The sequence below is a fragment of the Sphaerulina musiva genome, assembly GCF_000320565.1.
Source record: "Sphaerulina musiva SO2202 unplaced genomic scaffold SEPMUscaffold_1, whole genome shotgun sequence".
Lineage (NCBI taxonomy): Eukaryota > Fungi > Ascomycota > Dothideomycetes > Mycosphaerellales > Mycosphaerellaceae > Sphaerulina > Sphaerulina musiva.
The window spans coordinates 1,172,290-1,189,680 of NW_016017383.1; the positions used below are offsets into that span (position 1 = coordinate 1,172,290).

At 53.0% G+C, this 17,391-nt stretch overlaps 4 protein-coding genes across 4 annotated transcripts; 2 read left to right on the forward strand and 2 right to left on the reverse strand.

Annotated features, from left to right (window-relative positions):
- The first annotated feature begins 5,898 nt into the window (after window positions 1-5,898).
- On the forward strand, window positions 5,899-10,553 carry SEPMUDRAFT_145791 (Ion_trans-domain-containing protein). Its single transcript, XM_016903272.1, has one exon. The coding sequence runs from the start codon at window positions 5,905-5,907 to the stop codon at window positions 10,492-10,494; it is 4,590 nt and encodes a 1,529-aa protein (XP_016764693.1). The 5' UTR covers window positions 5,899-5,904; the 3' UTR covers window positions 10,495-10,553.
- A 105-nt stretch (window positions 10,554-10,658) lies between these two features.
- On the reverse strand, window positions 10,659-12,180 carry SEPMUDRAFT_129488 (mitochondrial carrier; the record flags this gene model as incomplete). The annotated part of the gene is made up of 3 exons (XM_016902287.1): window positions 10,659-11,824; window positions 12,071-12,116; window positions 12,176-12,180. 3 exons carry the CDS (start codon window positions 12,178-12,180, stop codon window positions 10,811-10,813), a joined length of 1,065 nt encoding a protein of 354 aa, XP_016764694.1. The 3' UTR covers window positions 10,659-10,810.
- A 209-nt stretch (window positions 12,181-12,389) lies between these two features.
- On the forward strand, window positions 12,390-15,005 carry SEPMUDRAFT_103941 (uncharacterized protein; the record flags this gene model as incomplete). Its single annotated transcript, XM_016900524.1, has 1 exon — window positions 12,390-15,005. The coding sequence occupies one exon, from the start codon at window positions 12,390-12,392 to the stop codon at window positions 15,003-15,005; it is 2,616 nt and encodes an 871-aa protein (XP_016764695.1).
- SEPMUDRAFT_145792 (lysyl-tRNA synthetase, cytoplasmic) lies at window positions 12,551-17,391 on the reverse strand. Its single transcript, XM_016903273.1, has 3 exons — window positions 15,499-17,391; window positions 15,368-15,443; window positions 12,551-15,305 (listed from the first exon to the last, which is right to left on the reverse strand). Exons 1-3 carry the CDS (start codon window positions 17,329-17,331, stop codon window positions 15,295-15,297), a joined length of 1,920 nt encoding a protein of 639 aa, XP_016764696.1. The 5' UTR covers window positions 17,332-17,391; the 3' UTR covers window positions 12,551-15,294.

The following is a 17,391-nucleotide window of genomic DNA, read 5'->3' on the forward strand; positions in this document are numbered from 1 at the left end:
GCCTTCCTTCTTTATCGTACTTACTGTATTAATACTATAATGTTTCTATATATATACGTTACTCTCCTATAATACTAGAGAAGCGACCGGAGAAGAAGTAGTACTAGGCTATTTAGGTATAGTATAATACTACTTGTATTTGCTACTATTATCGATTAGCTCTAGTATTAGCTCTACGACTATCTTATTAATCGCATCGTATATCTATTAATTGTCGTCGGCTATACTTGAATTAGGTTAGCTAATTCGAAGCTAGATAATTGCTGTCGGTTCTATATATAAATTCGTATATATATAGCGCTAATTGACTTAGATTAGTATATAAATATAGATTTATACGCGACGCGTATATAGAATTCGTAGAATTCCGATGTTTGCGTATATTTAGGTACGGTATACAGTATACGTAGAGGATATAAACCAAATTCTAGTAGAAAAGATTAGCCTCTATATTAGCAAGATTAGCCGACGTTCTATAATACTAAGAGGCCTACCTATAGGATATATTATCTATATAGGGTTATAGGGATGTAAACGCGCTATATACTTTGCTTGTATTAACTATAGGCTTGTCTTCTAGGAGGTATAGTTACCTTCTATAGCCGATCGTTAGACTTTCTATATAGTATACCCCTCTGTCTAATTCTTACTAGGATCAAAATTGTAAAACATATCTATTTTGCTACTTATTAGTACGGAACGACCTCCAAACCTTCCGAAGCGCAGTATAGGTCAGGTGTAGGGGGGAGTAGAGTACTAATCAATTTGAGGTTTAGTGTACTCTAGCTAGAGAAATCAGTCCGGGAGCGCCCGTCGGGCCGCGCGGCAATTTCCTATTGGCGTATCCTTTGCAGTGGAGCACGCTAAATCTACTAGGCCCAATACGTTACTACCTCAAAAAACTACCTACCTGCCTACCTCTCTATCCCTACAGGCCACTCTGCCTAAAATTCAGGAGAGAAGGACAAGAAGAGAAGAACCAAAGAGAAGAGAAGAACCAAAGAGAAGAGAAGAACCAAAGAGAAGAGAAGAGAAGAGAAGAGAAGGACAAGGACGAGGACAGGACAGGACAGGATAGGACAGGATAGGACAGGACAGGATAGAACAGGACAGGACAGGACAGGACAGGACAGGACAGGACAGGACGAGGACAAGGACGAGGACGAGGACGAGGACAAGGACGAGGAGATAGAGATAGAGATAGAGATAGAGATAGAGATAGAGATAGAGGTAGACATAGACATGCGCGCGCTGTGCGCGCGCGAAAATTGAGATTGGTACCTCCTATACATTCCGTACTACTAACGGGCAGGCCTATAGGACATATTAAGGTACAATAAATCTACTTTCTTAATCCTTACTAGGTATCCTATTATAGAGCTATAGGTAGACTCTATTTCTGTCTAGCTATAGACCCTATTCTAGTAATTTATTAGTACGGAACGACCTCTAAACATTCCGAAGCGTAGCGTAGGTTAGGTATAGGGAGAAGTAGAGTACTAATCAATCTAGCTTAGACGCTCTTAGTTAGAAAAAATCCTCGAAGGCGTATACTCTAATTAGCGCGATCTTTAGCGGTAGGGCGCGCTAAATCTACTAGACCTAATACGTTACTACCTTAAAAAATTGCCTACCTAGCTACCTACCTACCTACCTCTCTATCCCTATAGGCTACTCTGCCTAAAATTTAGTAAAGTAGAACAAAGAGAAGAGAAGGAGAAGGAGAAGGAGAAGGAAGCTACGAAAGAAGAGGAGGCCGAGAAAGAAGAGGAAGCCGAGAAAGAAGAGAAAGCTAAGAAAGAAGAGAAAGCCGAGAAAGAAGAGAAAGCCGAGAAAGAAGAGAAAGCCGAGAAAGAAGAGAAAGCCGAGAAAGAAGAGAAAGCCGAGAAAGAAGAGAAAGCCGAGAAAGAAGAGGAAGCCGAGAAAGAAGAAGAAGAGGCCTAGAAAGAAGAAGAAGAGGCCTAGAAAGAAGAAGAAGAGGCAGAGAGAAGAGACGAGAGACGAGAGATACATATGCGCGTATACGCGTATATAAGAATTAAGATTAGTACGTACTCTATACTACTAACAGGCAGGCCTATAGGACATATTTAGTATATCCTTTATCTTAGGGCGCGCTAAATCTACTAGGCCTAATACGTTACTACCTTAAAAAAGGCCTACTATAGGTAATATATCCTATAGGCCTGTCCGTTAGTAGTACGGTATCGGCCAATTTTCTATATATACGCGCGCGTATGCGCGTACGTATATCTGTCGTCTCTTCTCTCTGTCTCTTCTCTCTATCTCTTCTCTCTATCTCTTTTCTCTATCTCTTCTCTTTGTCTCTTCTTTCTATCTCTTCTTCCTTCTTCTTCTCCTTCTCCCTATCCTTGTCCTTGTCCTTGTCCTTCTCTTCTCTATATTCTTCTTTACTAAATTTTAGACAGAGTAGCCTATAGGGATAGAGAGGTATAGGTAGCCTACCTATAGCGGGCTTTTTTTTAAGGTAGTAATATATTAGGCCTAGTAAATTTAGCGTACCCTACCGCTAAAGATCGTACTAATTAGAGCATATACTTTCGAGCTAACTTTTCTACCTTAATGTACTTTTCCTAGATTGATTAGCCTCTACTCCCCTCTACGCCTAACCTACGCTACGCTTCGGAAGGCTAGGAGGTCGTTCTATACTAATAAAGTAAGAGATACCTACCTATATACCTACCTATCTGTCTCTATAGGCTACCTTACCTAAAATTTAGAAGAGAAGAACTAAAGAGAAGAGAAGAACTAACGAGAAGAGAAGGATAAGGATAAGGATAAGGATAAGGACAAGGAGATAGAGATAGAGATAGAGAGATACGCGCTAGGTATCTCTAAGGTATTTAGTATCTCTAAGGTATCTAGCATTTAGTAGAAAGAGAAGTCCTAGAAGGGAGGTTATAGGTATAGAAAGTAAAGGAGATATATAGTTTTTTAGAGGATAGGGTTATAGTAGAAGGGTATATAATTACCGAATAACTTAGAATAGGGTCTATAGCTAGATAGAAATAGGGTCTGCCTATACCCGGCCCTATAGCCCCGCCGGTATTCTGTACCTAGAAGCCGGAAACTTATCTCTTTCGAGTAAGTTCAGGGTATAGATAGACTATCGATCGACTATAGGAGGTAGGAGGTAACTGTACATTCAGATCTTGAGTTTAGACTTCGCGCTACCTCCTAGTGCAGAGACCCTGCAGCAGCTCCTGCCCGTTTCGCGGCGGGAAGGTGCCACTTACCTCGCCCTGGCCGTTGCCCCTCAGCACAACACATCTAGGTGGTAGTCAACTACCTATCACACCCAACGCTTTGTGGTCGATTTGCCTCTGCCAATTGTGTTTTGCGCTCATCTCACATGCACCGCCGCCAATACAGTAGTTGTAAACCAACATATCGACCGACAGACAACCGATAGAAAACCGACAGACGACCGACAGACGACCGACAGACAATCACATTGATCTGGTGCCGCTACGACAATTGTTTCTGCCGCACTCTGATTGTACACACACGACATCACCACGACGAGCGAAAACGTCCTTGTAGCGCCCATGAGGGTCGTCGTCGGTGCTGGCCAGACTCGCTAGGAGTAAGGAGTCCATGGACGCCGCAGGCGATGCTCGACACCGCAGGAACCAGTCGACCAGCAATGCCATTCCACTGCAGGAACTCGACCGACGTGGCGGAGGAGAAGGCGCGGTACAGGGGCAGGGAGGCGGAGGCGGAGGCGGAGGCGGAGGAGAAGGAGGTGGTCTCAGACGCACTGGCGGCCTTGCGCGGGAGGAGTTGCATCGGCGGACTCTCAGTGATCGCGGTCGAAACCTATTCACGCGGCGCGACGTACACAGAAACAACCACGCCGGAGGCAGCAGTGGTGGTAGGAGCAACGTACAGTACACTGCGATTGACGCGCCGGTGACGCCCGTGGCATTCGTGACCACTCCATCAGGAGAGCACGAGCGGATCCATGACGGCGACAACGATGAACAGCACGGGTCGCCCATCGCGGATCGTGGTGCATTTCAGGCGGCCATTGGCTTCGCAGGCCTGTCTTTTGCGCCGCGCAACCGCGACTCCAGCGACTCGGACGTGGACAGTGAGGATCAGGACCACGTCACACCAATGCCTCAGCGCGCGTCCAGAGCCACTTTTGACTCTCTGCCCCCACTGCAGACCCCGAGCCGCAACAGTAGCATGGAGCGCATGGTGTCTGTCGAGCTAAACGACGGACCAGCGTTCCTCTCGCCTGGCGGTGCGGATGACAACGATGACACTCTCCCACTCACCGAGCCTGCTCGTCTGCAGCCGTCTCCTGATGCTCCGCAGAGCACTCCACAGCAGTCCCGACGGCGGGCAGCTTCTGCACTGAGCGTAGGCGGTCTGGGCGTCCGCTTCTCGCCGGGCTCGCGCAGCAGTCGATCGCGTAGCAGCAGCACACGCTTAGGTGATGACCTGGCCACTGCAGAGCTGGGCGCGCGGGCGTCAGGTCTTGAGCGTAACGCGTCGTCGACATCCTTCTCGCCCAGCGTGGAATCGTCTCTGGCACGAACCGGTACTATGCTTCGGAAGATGTCGCAGCGAGTGGTCAATCTAAGCAACGAAGCCGAGCGTGGTCAGTCCATGCCTCGACAACACTCCATAATCCGGCCACGTATCGAACAAGATGTTAGCACCTCCCAGGAAGGAAATCTAGATGGCAGTGCAGCCCCTAGATCACCCTCTAGTGAGAAGGCACCCCGTCTGGTAGCGGAGCCTGATTCGCCTGTTCTGCCGCCCATCGAGCGCAATCCACTCAAAGGCAAGTCTCTGGGGATATTTTCATCGCAGAGCAGACTGAGGCGCTGGCTGCTGAACTTCTTGGTACATCCATTCGTAGAACCTTTGATACTCGTCCTGATTGTTGTTCAGACGATCATCCTGGCTGTGGACGCGGCCCCAAACGCATTCACAGACACTCGTCCGACCAACTGGGGCACCAATTGGACAGACTGGCTACTCTTTGGCATTTTCATCGTGTACACGCTGGAGATTGTCGTCAAAGTTGTGGTCTCCGGCTTCATCTTCAATCCGGTAGAGTACAGCACCATCGATCGCAGTGTTGGCGTGAGAAGAGCGCTCAAAATGAAGGCCGATGCTCTGTTTGCGCTGCACAGGAGTCCCTCGAAGACTGGCTTTCGATCCAATACTGTAGATGCGCATCACGCGCCCGCGCCTGATTCGCTACTGCGCTCATTCACAACCCAAACATTCGACGATGTGCCCGGTGGCTCAAGGCAGGCGCAAAAGTTGCGTCTGGCTCATCGAGCTTTCTTGCGACACTCTTTCAATCGTCTGGATTTTGTGGCCGTTTTGTCCTTCTGGATCAGTTTTGTGTTGGGATCCGCAGGTGTTGAGCATCAGTATCACATCTACGTGTTCCGCATGATGAGTTGCCTGCGCATCCTACGACTGCTCGGCATCACCAGCGGAACTTCGGTCATTCTCCGCAGCTTGAAAAGAGCCATGCCCACCCTGTTGAACGTTGCCTTCTTGATAGGCTTCTTTTGGCTGTTGTTCTCCATTGTTGGGGTCCAGAGTTTCAAATCCAGCCTGCGCAGAACATGTGTATTTGAAGGTCCCGACGGGAACAATACGCAAAACCAACCGCCCCCAGCGGGAAATTTCCAATTTTGTGGTGGCTGGCTCGCAGACAACGGAACTGCCATGCCTTGGCTCAAAGCAGATGGCGTGCCAGGCACCGCCGACCACAAGGGCTTTCTGTGTCCGAAAGGGTCGTATTGCGTGGAGGGCGGCAATCCTTACAATGGCACCATCAGTTTCGACAACATCCTCAACTCAGCGGAATTGGTTTTTGTGATCATGACCTCAAATACGTTTACTGACACCATGTACTATCTGACCGACTCAGACTATCTCGCCGCAGCGCTCTTCTTCGCGTTCGGGATCATCTTCCTGACGTTCTGGCTGATATCGCTGTTGATCGCGGTCATCACGTCCTCCTTCCAGGTCATCCGAGAGGAGAGTAAAACCAGCGCTTTCATGAACGCTGCGGACCCTGCTGAGGAGTCTGTCGAAGACGGAGACACTTTCTCACCCGATCGTCAGAGCAGCACGGCGCACACCGCAGGCCTGAGACGAGCGTACGCGAAGACCTACTGGTTTTGGATTTTGGTCATTGTGTTCGATTTGGTCGTTCAGAGTTTGCGGACTGATACGATGGGACCCTTCATCAAAGACCTCATTGGCAACACTGAGCTTGCCGTCACGTTGCTGCTGCTCGTCGAGATTGCCTTTCGCTTCGTTTCTGACTGGAGAGATTTCCACCACCATCGTCGGAATTGGTTCGATCTGTTCCTTGCCATTATGACAGGCATCATTCAGCTCCCACCGATCAAGCATTCGGGCGATCCATACGCCTGGCTCACGGTCTTCCAAATTCTGCGCATCTACCGAGTGGTTCTGGCCGTGCAGCTTACGCGGGACCTCATTCTACTTGTGCTGAGGCACGTTTCCGGTGTTCTCAACCTCATCTTGTTTGTATTCCTTCTCACCTTCCTGGCCGCCATATTTGCATCTCAGCTGTTTCGTGGACAGCTACCGATGCTCGACGGCCAAGGAAACTATGTTCAGGTGACGTTTGCGACAATTTTCAACTCTTTCCTGGGAATGTATCAAGTACTTTCCTCTGAAAACTGGACACAGGTCATGTATAACGTTGCTAGATTTAGCAAGCAATATGGGACAGCCTGGATTGCAGCGTTGTTCTTCATCATCTGGTTCTGCCTGGCCAACTTCGTCGTTCTCAACATGTTTATTGCGGTCATTCAGGAGAATTTTGATGTGTCTGAGGATCAGAAACGAATGCAGCAAGTCAGGATGTTTCTGCAGCGCAAAGAACTGGGGGGTGACAGTGGAGGAACGCTGTCTCTGGCCACCATCTTCAAGTTTGGTCAAGTCAAACGTCAGGACCCTCTGGACTTTGGATCTGCCGCCACGGAGATGCTGCTCAAGGATGCCGTCGTGAAAGACTTCTTGGACGAGATTCAGCAGGAGGAAGCAGATTTGCGACGCGCTCCTACTGCTGGGCTGAAATCTGCATCGACTCTCAATCTGATTCAGCAGCCATCCGGCTGGGCCACCAAGTGTCGAGCATGGCTGAACAAGCATCTCCGGAACAGGCAGCCGAACCCATTCTACGCTCGACTCCAGTTGACGAAGCCTCACGAAGAGCTTAATCCTCGCCAGCTGGCCGAGGAAGTGGTTGCAGCGGCCGAGCAGCGCAAAATCTCACAGCGCGAGTACCTGCGACAGCACCCAAACTACAACACCACGCTCTATCTTTTCACGCCGGAAAATCCGATTCGCAAATTCTGCATGCGCATCGTCGGTCCCGGCCGGGGTCAGCGTATACAAGGCGTGCAACCCAACCCCACCATCTGGTACTCTTTCTCAGCCTTCATATACGCTGCAATTGTTGGTATGGTTCTCTTGGCTTGCATTACAACACCGTTGTACCAGCTGGAGTACTTCGACAAACGCTACGCTGGCATCAGTGACCGGTACAACTGGTTCATCTGGACTGATATTGGGTTTGCCGCGCTGTTCACCGCAGAAGCCAGCATCAAGGTCATCGCCGACGGCTTTTTCTGGAGTCCCAATGCTTACTTCCGTAGTTCATGGGGATTCATCGATGGAGTGGTGCTTATCACGCTCTGGATCAACATATTCACGTCTCTGTACGACCCTGGAAGCGGATCGCGCGCTGTCGGTGCATTCAAGGCTCTCAGAGCGCTCCGGCTGCTCAACGTCAGCGACAGCGCTCGGGACACGTTTCATTCTGTCATTGTGTTGGGAGGCTGGAAAGTATTGAGCGCCGCCTTCGTCTCGCTCAGCTTGCTCATCCCGTTTGCCATCTACGGACTCAACTTGTTCGCTGGCAAGATGACATGGTGCAACGACTGGCAGCAATACGACATCCACAACCTGACCGACTGTGTGGGTGAATCGGTATTCTCACCTATTGGCTACGACATGCTCATGCCCCGACGCGCGGCTCCGGTCAACTTTGCCTACAATTTTGACTCCTTCGGCGACGCACTGTTCATCCTCTTTCAAGTCGTGTCGCAAGAAGGCTGGGTAGACCTCATGTGGAGCGCGCAGTCCATCACAGGAGTCTTTACACAGCCGGCCTGGTTCTCGCAACAGGGCAATGCCGTCTATTTTGTCCTGTTCAATCTGCTTGGCGCTGTTTTCGTGCTCACGCTGTTTGTGTCAGTCTTCATGCGCAATTATACCGAGCAGACCGGTGTGGCCTTTTTGACCGCCGAGCAGCGATCGTGGCTGGAGCTGCGAAAGCTGCTGCGACAAGTCGCTCCATCAAAGCGACCGAATCGACAGCGACGACGGCAAAGCTGGCAAGAATGGTGCTATAGACAAGCCATCATGAAAAAGGGCCGCTGGCAGCGCACTGTCACCGGCGTCCTTGTTGCCCATCTCATTCTCCTCTGTATGGAATGGTACCCTGAACCTTGGGCGTGGACACTCACGCGACTGCTCATTTTCTTCGCCTGCACGCTATTCTACATGGCCAACATCTTCATACGTCTCATGGGCCTTTCCTGGGCGAGATTCCGCAAGAGTGCGTGGGACATGTACTCCCTAGTGGTCGTTTCTGCAGCGTTCATCACTGCGATCTTGGTCTTCCGAGACGTGCACAGCAACATCGCCTCGCAGATTCATAAGTTGTGTCTGGTTGCCGTTGCTCTGCTCCTCATTCCCCGCAACAATCAGCTGGACCAGTTGTTCAAGACGGCGGCTGCGAGCTTCAGTGCCATTGCAAACCTGCTGGCTACGTGGTTTGTGCTGTTCCTCGTGTATGCGATTGCATTCACGCAAACATTTGGGCTAACCCGCTTCGGGGCGAATGAGTCTGACAACATCAACTTCCGGACCGTACCAAAGGCCCTGATACTGCTGTTTCGCATGAGCGTCGGCGAGGGCTGGAATCAGCTGATGATGGATTTTGCCAATATTGAGCCACCATATTGCACATTAGCTGATGAGTACTACGACACTGACTGCGGCAGCAAGCAATGGGCCTATACGCTCTTCATTTCCTGGAACATCATCAGCATGTACATCTTTGTCAACTTGTTCATCTCCCTGATTTACGAGAGTTTCTCATATGTATATCAGCGGAGTACTGGGCTGTCGATCATCAGTCGCGAGGAGATTCGGCGCTTCAAGCAGGCTTGGGCGGAGTACGACCCTGACGGAAGTGGATATATCACGAAAGAACAGTTCCCTCGGTTCCTCGGCGAGCTTTCGGGAATATTCGAAATGCGCATATACGATGGAGACTTCACGGTTAAGTCGCTGATAGCAGACTGTCGATTGGGCGCCGGACGCAACCCACATTTGTCGCTGGATGGCCAGTCACTGCATCAGGGCGTTGAACTTGATATCGCCAAATTGAGTCGGAGATTGGCCGACTTGCCTGTGCAGGAGATTCGAAACCGCAGGAGGAGAATGAACACATTCTACGAGGAAGTGCTAGTGTCGGCCGATCCTGACAAAGGCATCGCGTTTAATGCACTGCTCATGATATTGGCGCACTACAAGGTCATCAGCGACAGCAAGAGTCTTAAACTCGAAGAGTTTCTACGGCGCAGAGCACGATTGCAGCGTGTGGAAGAGGCTGTCAGCCGCCATATTGTGGTTGGCTTTTTCGACACGCTGTATTGGTCTCGCAAGTTTCGGCGAAGGATTGAGGCCAAAAAGGATGCGCGAATGACGGCAATACCCTCGTTTGGTGTGCCTGAAATCCTCGTTCAGGACGAGACAGATCACCAGGGCACACAGCTTGGGAAGCTCGACGTTCCGGCCCTGAGCATCACACGTGTGGACCCAGAGTCGGATGATACTGCTGGCACGTTCGGCACGTCACCACGGTCGGCCGGTGGGCTCACGAATGCATCCAGCCCCAGGTCGCGCGCCAACAGTGGCGGTGGTGGCATCGCGCTCAGAGATACGACACAGAGGCAGCGAAGTACATCGATTCAACTCACGCCCACCTCGTCCCCGACCCGCGAAGAGTTCCGTCTCAGTCCGCAACTCCGGCCCCAACACCAACCGACAGCCAGCAGTGGCAGTATCCAGCCCGATTGGCACTTTGCTGCCGCTCTCGAAGGCGCAGGTGGATCGGATTTACATTCTCCGCCCGCCAGTCCGGGGGGGCTAGGAGACGGCCGGAGTGGCGGCGGCGGCGGCGGCGGGGACAATAATGCACGCAGTCGCGCCAACAGTGCCGTGTCTGAGATTTTCCAAGACAGCGCATGGGGACAGAGCATGCGAAGAAGTGTGACGCAGAAGAAGAACTCGCAGACGGGACGGGGATCACGGAGCCCATCGCGAGACGGAGGAGATGGACTGCCTTTGAGTCGGGGGAGCAGCAGCAGGCGGAACGAAAGAAGTTGACGAGTGCCATGAAATGACCACATGCAGACCAGGTTATGCACATTGTTGGTGACTTAGTAGTAGTAGATGATGATACAGGTCAATAATCAGCAAAAACATGATGATGTTTCCTCTTTCTAGCCCGTTTGATGATGGGGCTCGTAAGGAACAGTAAGTACAGGTAAGGTAGGTAGGGTAGGTAAGGTAGGTATTGTGAGAGGTGCCTAGGAATAGGTAGCCGAGGTTCTCCAACGGGTCTGACACTATCTTTCTACTGTAGACACACCGACACCAGCGACATTAGGTGCCTCGTTCCCTCTCGGGCAGATACATGTACCTATTCTTCGGCCTCGTCACCGACACGTCTCCGCTGGGCCAGATAGATTCGTCCCGTTTCGTAGACACCGAGGTACAGGCCACTTCCGATCATGGTCCAGACGGCGCGCAGAGCGCCGCCACGAAACAATCCCTTGACGCCTTCTTGCTGCATCACTTCGCGGGCCACGGTGAGACTGGACTTCCGGCCGGGTGCAGCAGAGGTAGCGCCTTTCCATGCCTCCCAGGGGTTCTGGCGTGCGGCTGCAATGGTGTGGGCGGTGGCATCCACGACGGCATCCTTGGCCTGTTTGACCGACTGGCGAGCAGCAGCAGCAGCAGTGCTGGCGGCGGCGGCAGCGGTGGTGGTGGTGGTGGTCTCGGCCGTGTGCAGCGAGTGCGGTTGGTGGTCAATGGCCGACAGCATGAGCCTCGTCTTGACCACGTCGACGGGGGTGGTGGCGACGGCAGCAACACTGCCGCCGGCGCCGGCGCTCACGGCGGTAATGATGGCGCTCTCGAGCAGCGTGTTGGTGCGGGTGCCGCGGTCGTCTCGATGGCGGCGAATGCTGGTTTTGATGTGCTCGAACAGGGGGAATTGCATGGCGGTAAAGGGCAGATTGCGGCCGGCCAATGCAGCATAGCCGCGCCACAGAGCGAGAGGGTTGGAGCGGAAGCGTTGCAGAGTGTGCAGCGTGGCATTCTTGGAAGGATTCTTCGCATTCTTCGCATTCTTCAAAGTAGTATTCACATTGTCATGGTTGACCATCTGCGCATTCTGTTTCAAGACCTCGGCGGGCGTGAGAATGGCACACGACACCAGCTCAGCGATGCCTGAGGCAGCAGCCGCATTCACGACGGCATTTCCATTATCGCCGAAGAGGGTTTTGATGCCCTCATATGTGCTGAAAAAGGCGCCCGAGGAGGGGAGAGTGGCGATGATTACGCTCCCGACGCCCTGATACAGTCCGCGATACAGGGCCGGGGTAAAGGCAGTGTTGGAGGCATTGCGGTAGAGGGTGCGGTAGGCGGGAGACTGCAATCGCGTGTTGACCGTGTCCAGCGGGTATACGATCAGGTCGACGGTGAAGGCGGCCAAGGCCCCAGCGAGCCAAATGTCCGCATTGGTGTTGGTATTTGACGAGGCCATTCAAGACTTCCAGGTTATATCAAGTTATACCTGATGTACCTGGTAAAGGCGACTTAGGTACCTAGGTCGGCCGTACCTGATATGTCCGTCATTCATGGTATTGGTGGCATAGGTACCTTACATGTACCTGACATGAACATAATTGATATCGACGTCGTCATCACCATTGCCAGTGCCACTACAGTTTACCACATGATCCACATCGCCCTCGGAGGTACCTAGGAGGTAGTGTATTACCGCATGTTACACTGCCCGAAATAGCCGAGAGTTCGCCGCGATATGGCCGCGCGGGAGTGTCTTCACCTCCGCGGAGGACTGACTGACTGACTGACTGACTGCTCCTGCTGGAGGTACCTGACACTTCCAGTTGACCTCCTTCCTTACCTAGGTTCCTTCTACCTTCCTTCTTCCTTCCTCCTCCCTTGCTCCTTCCGCCAGCCCCAGACAGGTGATGGTGGTATCGGCGCTGGCCACATTTATGCGCTGCCCCATCCGTCACGTGTCCATCGATCCAGCTGCTGCAACTCACATCGCCGCCGCCATCACCGCCACCACCACCACCACCTCCACCTCCACCTCCACCTCCACCTCCCTTCCCACCTCTCCCGCGCGGGCACGTCGAGCCTACAGCCACCAGCGCAGCCCATCATCCTACACCCATCGTGCCTACACATTCAAGCGCTTTAGTCCACATGGCCGCGTCGTGGGCACTGGCCGTAAGCGCCAGCGCGTTGTCTCAGCAGACCTGCAGCGCAAGTCGCTCGATCAGCCTGCCAGCGTGATTGTGTTCCACGATATCCACGAACCCGCTTCCCCGCCCGGCGCTGTTCCCAGACGATCGGAGCTCCAGGAAGACGACGACGACGACTTATCCCATGGCCCCCAGTCATCGTTGAGCGCTCAGGACATTGAACATGCCATCACGGGTCGTCAACGCCCCCCGGAAGAAGCTGAGATCAACACATCCATTCATGACACGCGGCCCCAGACGACCCTTCTGGACCAAGCAGCGTTTGAGCAACTTCGACAACAGCTCGTGCGAAGTTACACACTGCCCCAGTTGTCGCACTATCTGCGAGCTTCCCTGCGTCCGCCTTCTGCAGATCAGGCGAGTGCCGCCGAGCCAAAGCAGACGAGGAAGGCGCTGCGCATTTCGCCGTGGCAACCCCTGCAAACTCCTCTGGACGTGCGCCGGCCCATGGTGGTCCAACCCACTGCATTGAGCCGCAAGCTGCGAACTGCCGAACGTATCATCCGTCTCGCCTGGAGTGTCACGGTGGATGCCGAGGAGCAAGCAGTAGGCGAGTTGGAATTGATGCTACAACCGTGGCAGCTGTCGATGCTCTTTGATCTGTGTCCCAGTGGACAGCCTTATTACAAAAGCCTCGTCACTCCGCGGCTCTTACTGGAATCGACCACTGTGCAGAACTACCGGCGAGATGGCGTGGCCAGGGTGACAGGTCGCCGACGTGATGCGGAACAGGTTGCCTACCAGTTGGAGCGTGCCCTCATGAGCGTGCAACATCTCGATATGGATCTGGCCCGTCTTGTGAGCAAAGTGTCGACGATCAAAGACTCCGCAACGCCACGCCCGGGACGGTGCACGGACAAGGATTTGTCTCTGGTGTCCAAATTAACGACTTCTGTGATATGCAGTCGAGGTCCGAGTACTATCACCATTTACAACAGAACCTCCGCGGGGGTGAACCATGCGTGTCGTCTTATCCTCTCCTTGTTGGACCTATCTTCCGTCTCTGGCACGACATACGAACTCTCCTCTGCGCTGGGCTCACAATCAGGACCGAGTGGTATCCTTGAGATGGCACCAGTGGATGCCTCCATCTCTGGTCTGCATGCTCGCTGGAAGGGGTACGATCTGGTCCGTCGGGTCAAGGCGGCGTCACAAATTCCATCTATCCCGGTCATCTCTCCGGACGAATCAGGCGAAATTGCCAGAGACATTACGTCTCATTTGCGCAGCCTCGAGTGGAAGCACCGACCTGTTCCATCTCGTGAAGTATTATTAGGCCACGGATATTGGCAAAACGGCGCGCTTCTATCGGGCGAATGGGACGCAGATGTTGTCAAACTGCTTCAAGTCCGCTCTGCTTCAGCATCCGATGCTGAACCACAGCATCGTTTGCATGCTGAGAAAGACGCTGCTTCAGCGCAGAGCATAGCCCAACGGCACTTGCCCGCGGTGGACATTGCTCTCTCCTACTTTGACACTTATCACTCACCAAAGATTGTTCCCGGCAAAGATGCACGAGGTGCATCAACCTCTTCGAGTCAACAAATCCCGCACTTGATTGCGTATCTTGTGCCAGCGCCTCACAGCAAAGGTGGTGGTGGACACACTCCTCCACGCGCCGAACTGCACTTTGAGTTTGCCACATGGCAACGCGAGCTCAACTTGACCAGCTTGCGAGTCGTGCTCGAGACCCAAACTCTCAACGTCTCTCTTCCGACCCGTGCAGTGGACTTGGCCTTTGCGCGCTCTCACGCCATGGTCGCCGACATCGGCTCTGCCAGGCTGGACCCTCATATCTCTGCATTCTTTGAAGAGTTGAAACATTCGGTGCAGGCCACAGATGGCGCCATAGCTGCACCACCGGAGCTGATTATTCGCCTGCCCGCGTGGCTTATCAGCGGCTCCCATAAGCAGAGGAGTTCCGTACAAGACATTCCCATCACATATCTCCTCGAACGGTTCGAGCAGAGACAGAAGAAGATGTTTGTTGCACAAGACGACTCGAGCCATGCACCACAGCGAGAGTCGGTTGTCCAACTGGCTATAGACAACCTGGGGACAAGTCTTCACCTCGAGTACCAAGAAGTGGACGGTGGCGCCATCTATGGGTCAAGTAGCACTCTATCAGTGAAAAAATGTACGGGAACACAGGATCGTTGCCAGGAAAACACCCAACCTGCAAAAGAGGCTAGCAAGGTAGGGTTAGATGATCGTGGCGACTCGATTGCCCAGGTCGTCTCTGCTGCGGTGACTGTCGCGGATTTGATGACGCACGCCGCAGAGGGCTCCCTGCGCGTGGCACATTCGATGCAATGAACAACGTCCCAAAACGGGAAGCGCGAGTGACCATTCACTTGTTATCTAAGTAGGTAAGACGTCCAGCCTCGTGCACGCCTTTCTCTCTTCTCTCTCTTGAGGACTTTCTTTTTTGTCTCAACTCATGGCTTTTGCCGAGCTCTCGCGGGAGTGCACGGCACTGAGCGCTCTGTGTGGAGCGGGCAACATACACGGCATCGGGCTCGTCGTTTTGCATTGACGCTTCCATCCGCAGTGCTGGACAGCTTTGAGGCGAGTAGGTCACAAACTGCATGTCTGAAAAGAGCTTTCACTTGTGAGCTAACAAAGGTCAGCATATATGGCCGGTCCATCAAACATGGCTCCCCGGGGTAGTCACGTACTAACGCCTTCCACTGGCACAGGCTCGACGCCTGTAACCTCAGCTGCTTTGGGCTTTGGTGCCTGAATCTCATCCTTCTACGGTGGAAATTAGCGTTGAAAAGCGACAAATGCAGTGCCATGTGTAGCTCACCATGAATGGGAATGTCAGGACTTCCTTGATGCTGTAGTGGTTCGTCAGGAACATGACCATGCGGTCAATACCCATTCCCCAGCCTCCCGTTGGTGGCAAACCATATTCAAGAGCGTTCAAGAAGCCCTCGTCAAGCGGTTGCGCTTCATCATCACCTTGTGCTTTCTGGTTGGCCTGCTCCTCGAAACGCAGACGCTGGTCGAAGGGATCGTTCAGCTCGGTGTATGCATTGACAATTTCCTTCTTGCACACGAAAGCCTCGAAACGTTCGCAAATACCTGGCTGCGAACGATGATACTTGGCCAACGGACTCATGACTTGAGGATGGCCAGTGATAAAGGTCGGGTTGATGCACTTCTCTTCGATGAACTCGCCCACAAGTTTATCAATGATGCGTGAGTTGGTCAGCGGCGGTGAACACTCAATGCCAGTCTTCTTCAGCATGCGCTTCAAAAATTCATTGGTTTCAGCTGTATGAAGTTGGTCTCCAGGAGGGAATTTCTCGCCACAGGCCTCTTCGAGCGCGGGAATCATCTCGACGCGCTTCCAAGGCTTGGCCCAGTTGACGTCGTATTCTTCACCATCGACGGTGGTGAACTTGGTCTGGAGGCCACCCGTGACATACTTGACCATGCCCTCAACCAGCTCTTCTGTGCGTTCCATGACGTCGTAGACATCAGTGAAGGCTTCGTAATATTCGCAAGTTGTGAATTCAGGGTTGTGCGTGAGATCGATGCCTTCGTTTCTGAATTGCCGGCCCAGCTCATACACCTTGTGAATTCCGCCTATGACGAGTTCCTTCAGGGGAAGTTCAGTGGCAATACGCAAGGCAAGAGTCATGTTTAGGTCGTTGTGATGGGTATTGAAGGGCTTGGCTGTAGCGCCACCCGCAGACTTGAGCAGAATCGGCGTCTCCAGCTCATAGAAGCCATTGTTATCAAAGTAGTTCCTGACATAGCGAACGATCTTGGAGCGCGCTATGAACGTGTTGACGGTGCTCTTATTCATAATCATGTCCAAGTGGCGGTTGCGGTAGCGGGACTCCTGGTCACGGAAACCGTAGTGCTCCGAAGGGATCTGATGCAGACAGGGCGAGAGCAGCGTGACCTCCTGGGCAAAGATAGACAGCTCGCCAGGGTTGTCCTCACGCTTTGGGCTGGTGCGTCCGGGATATCCCTTGACGCCAATGATGTCGCCACGACGCAGGATGTCGTGCTGGGCGGCAAAGGGCGTCGCGCTGGTGCTCTCGAGGTTTTGAGCCATGATCTGGATCTCGGCGCCGTTGACAGCCACCTCGTAGAAGCGCAAGTTCTCACCCGAGGTGCGGATGTTGTAGATGCGCACGCCCACGCTGATGATCTTGTCCTTGACCACGTCGCCCTTCTTGAGGTGGCCAAAGTCCTTCTGGAAGTCGCGCAAATCGTAGGTGACGTGGTACTTGTGCGGGTACGGATTGGGACTGCTGGTCTCCTTCATGCGCTTGACGGCACGCGAGCGAATCTCAAAGTACTGGTTGGGGTTGAGTTGTGCCTCGTCGTCCTGCTCGCCGCTGCTGCCCGCCGCCTTCTTCTTGCCGGCGGGCGGCGCCTGCTTCGGTGGAGCGGCCGTCTTCTTGGCCTCCTTCTCGCGAGCCTTGATGCGCTTCTTCAGCTCCGACTTGGACACCATCTCGCCCGTAACCTCGTCTTTCTGCAGGTTTGTCTGCGTGCCCCCACTGGCAGCATTGGCACCACCACCACCACCACTGCTACCGTCCATCGTCAACGCCGACACCTGCTCAGCGGCGTTGCTGACGGCGTCGGCGACCGCGTCTGCTGCTTGCTGTGCTGCCATGTCGTTGTTGCGAAGCTCCGGTCCGTCAGACAGCTTCAATTTGAACTTTTCTCAGGTCAG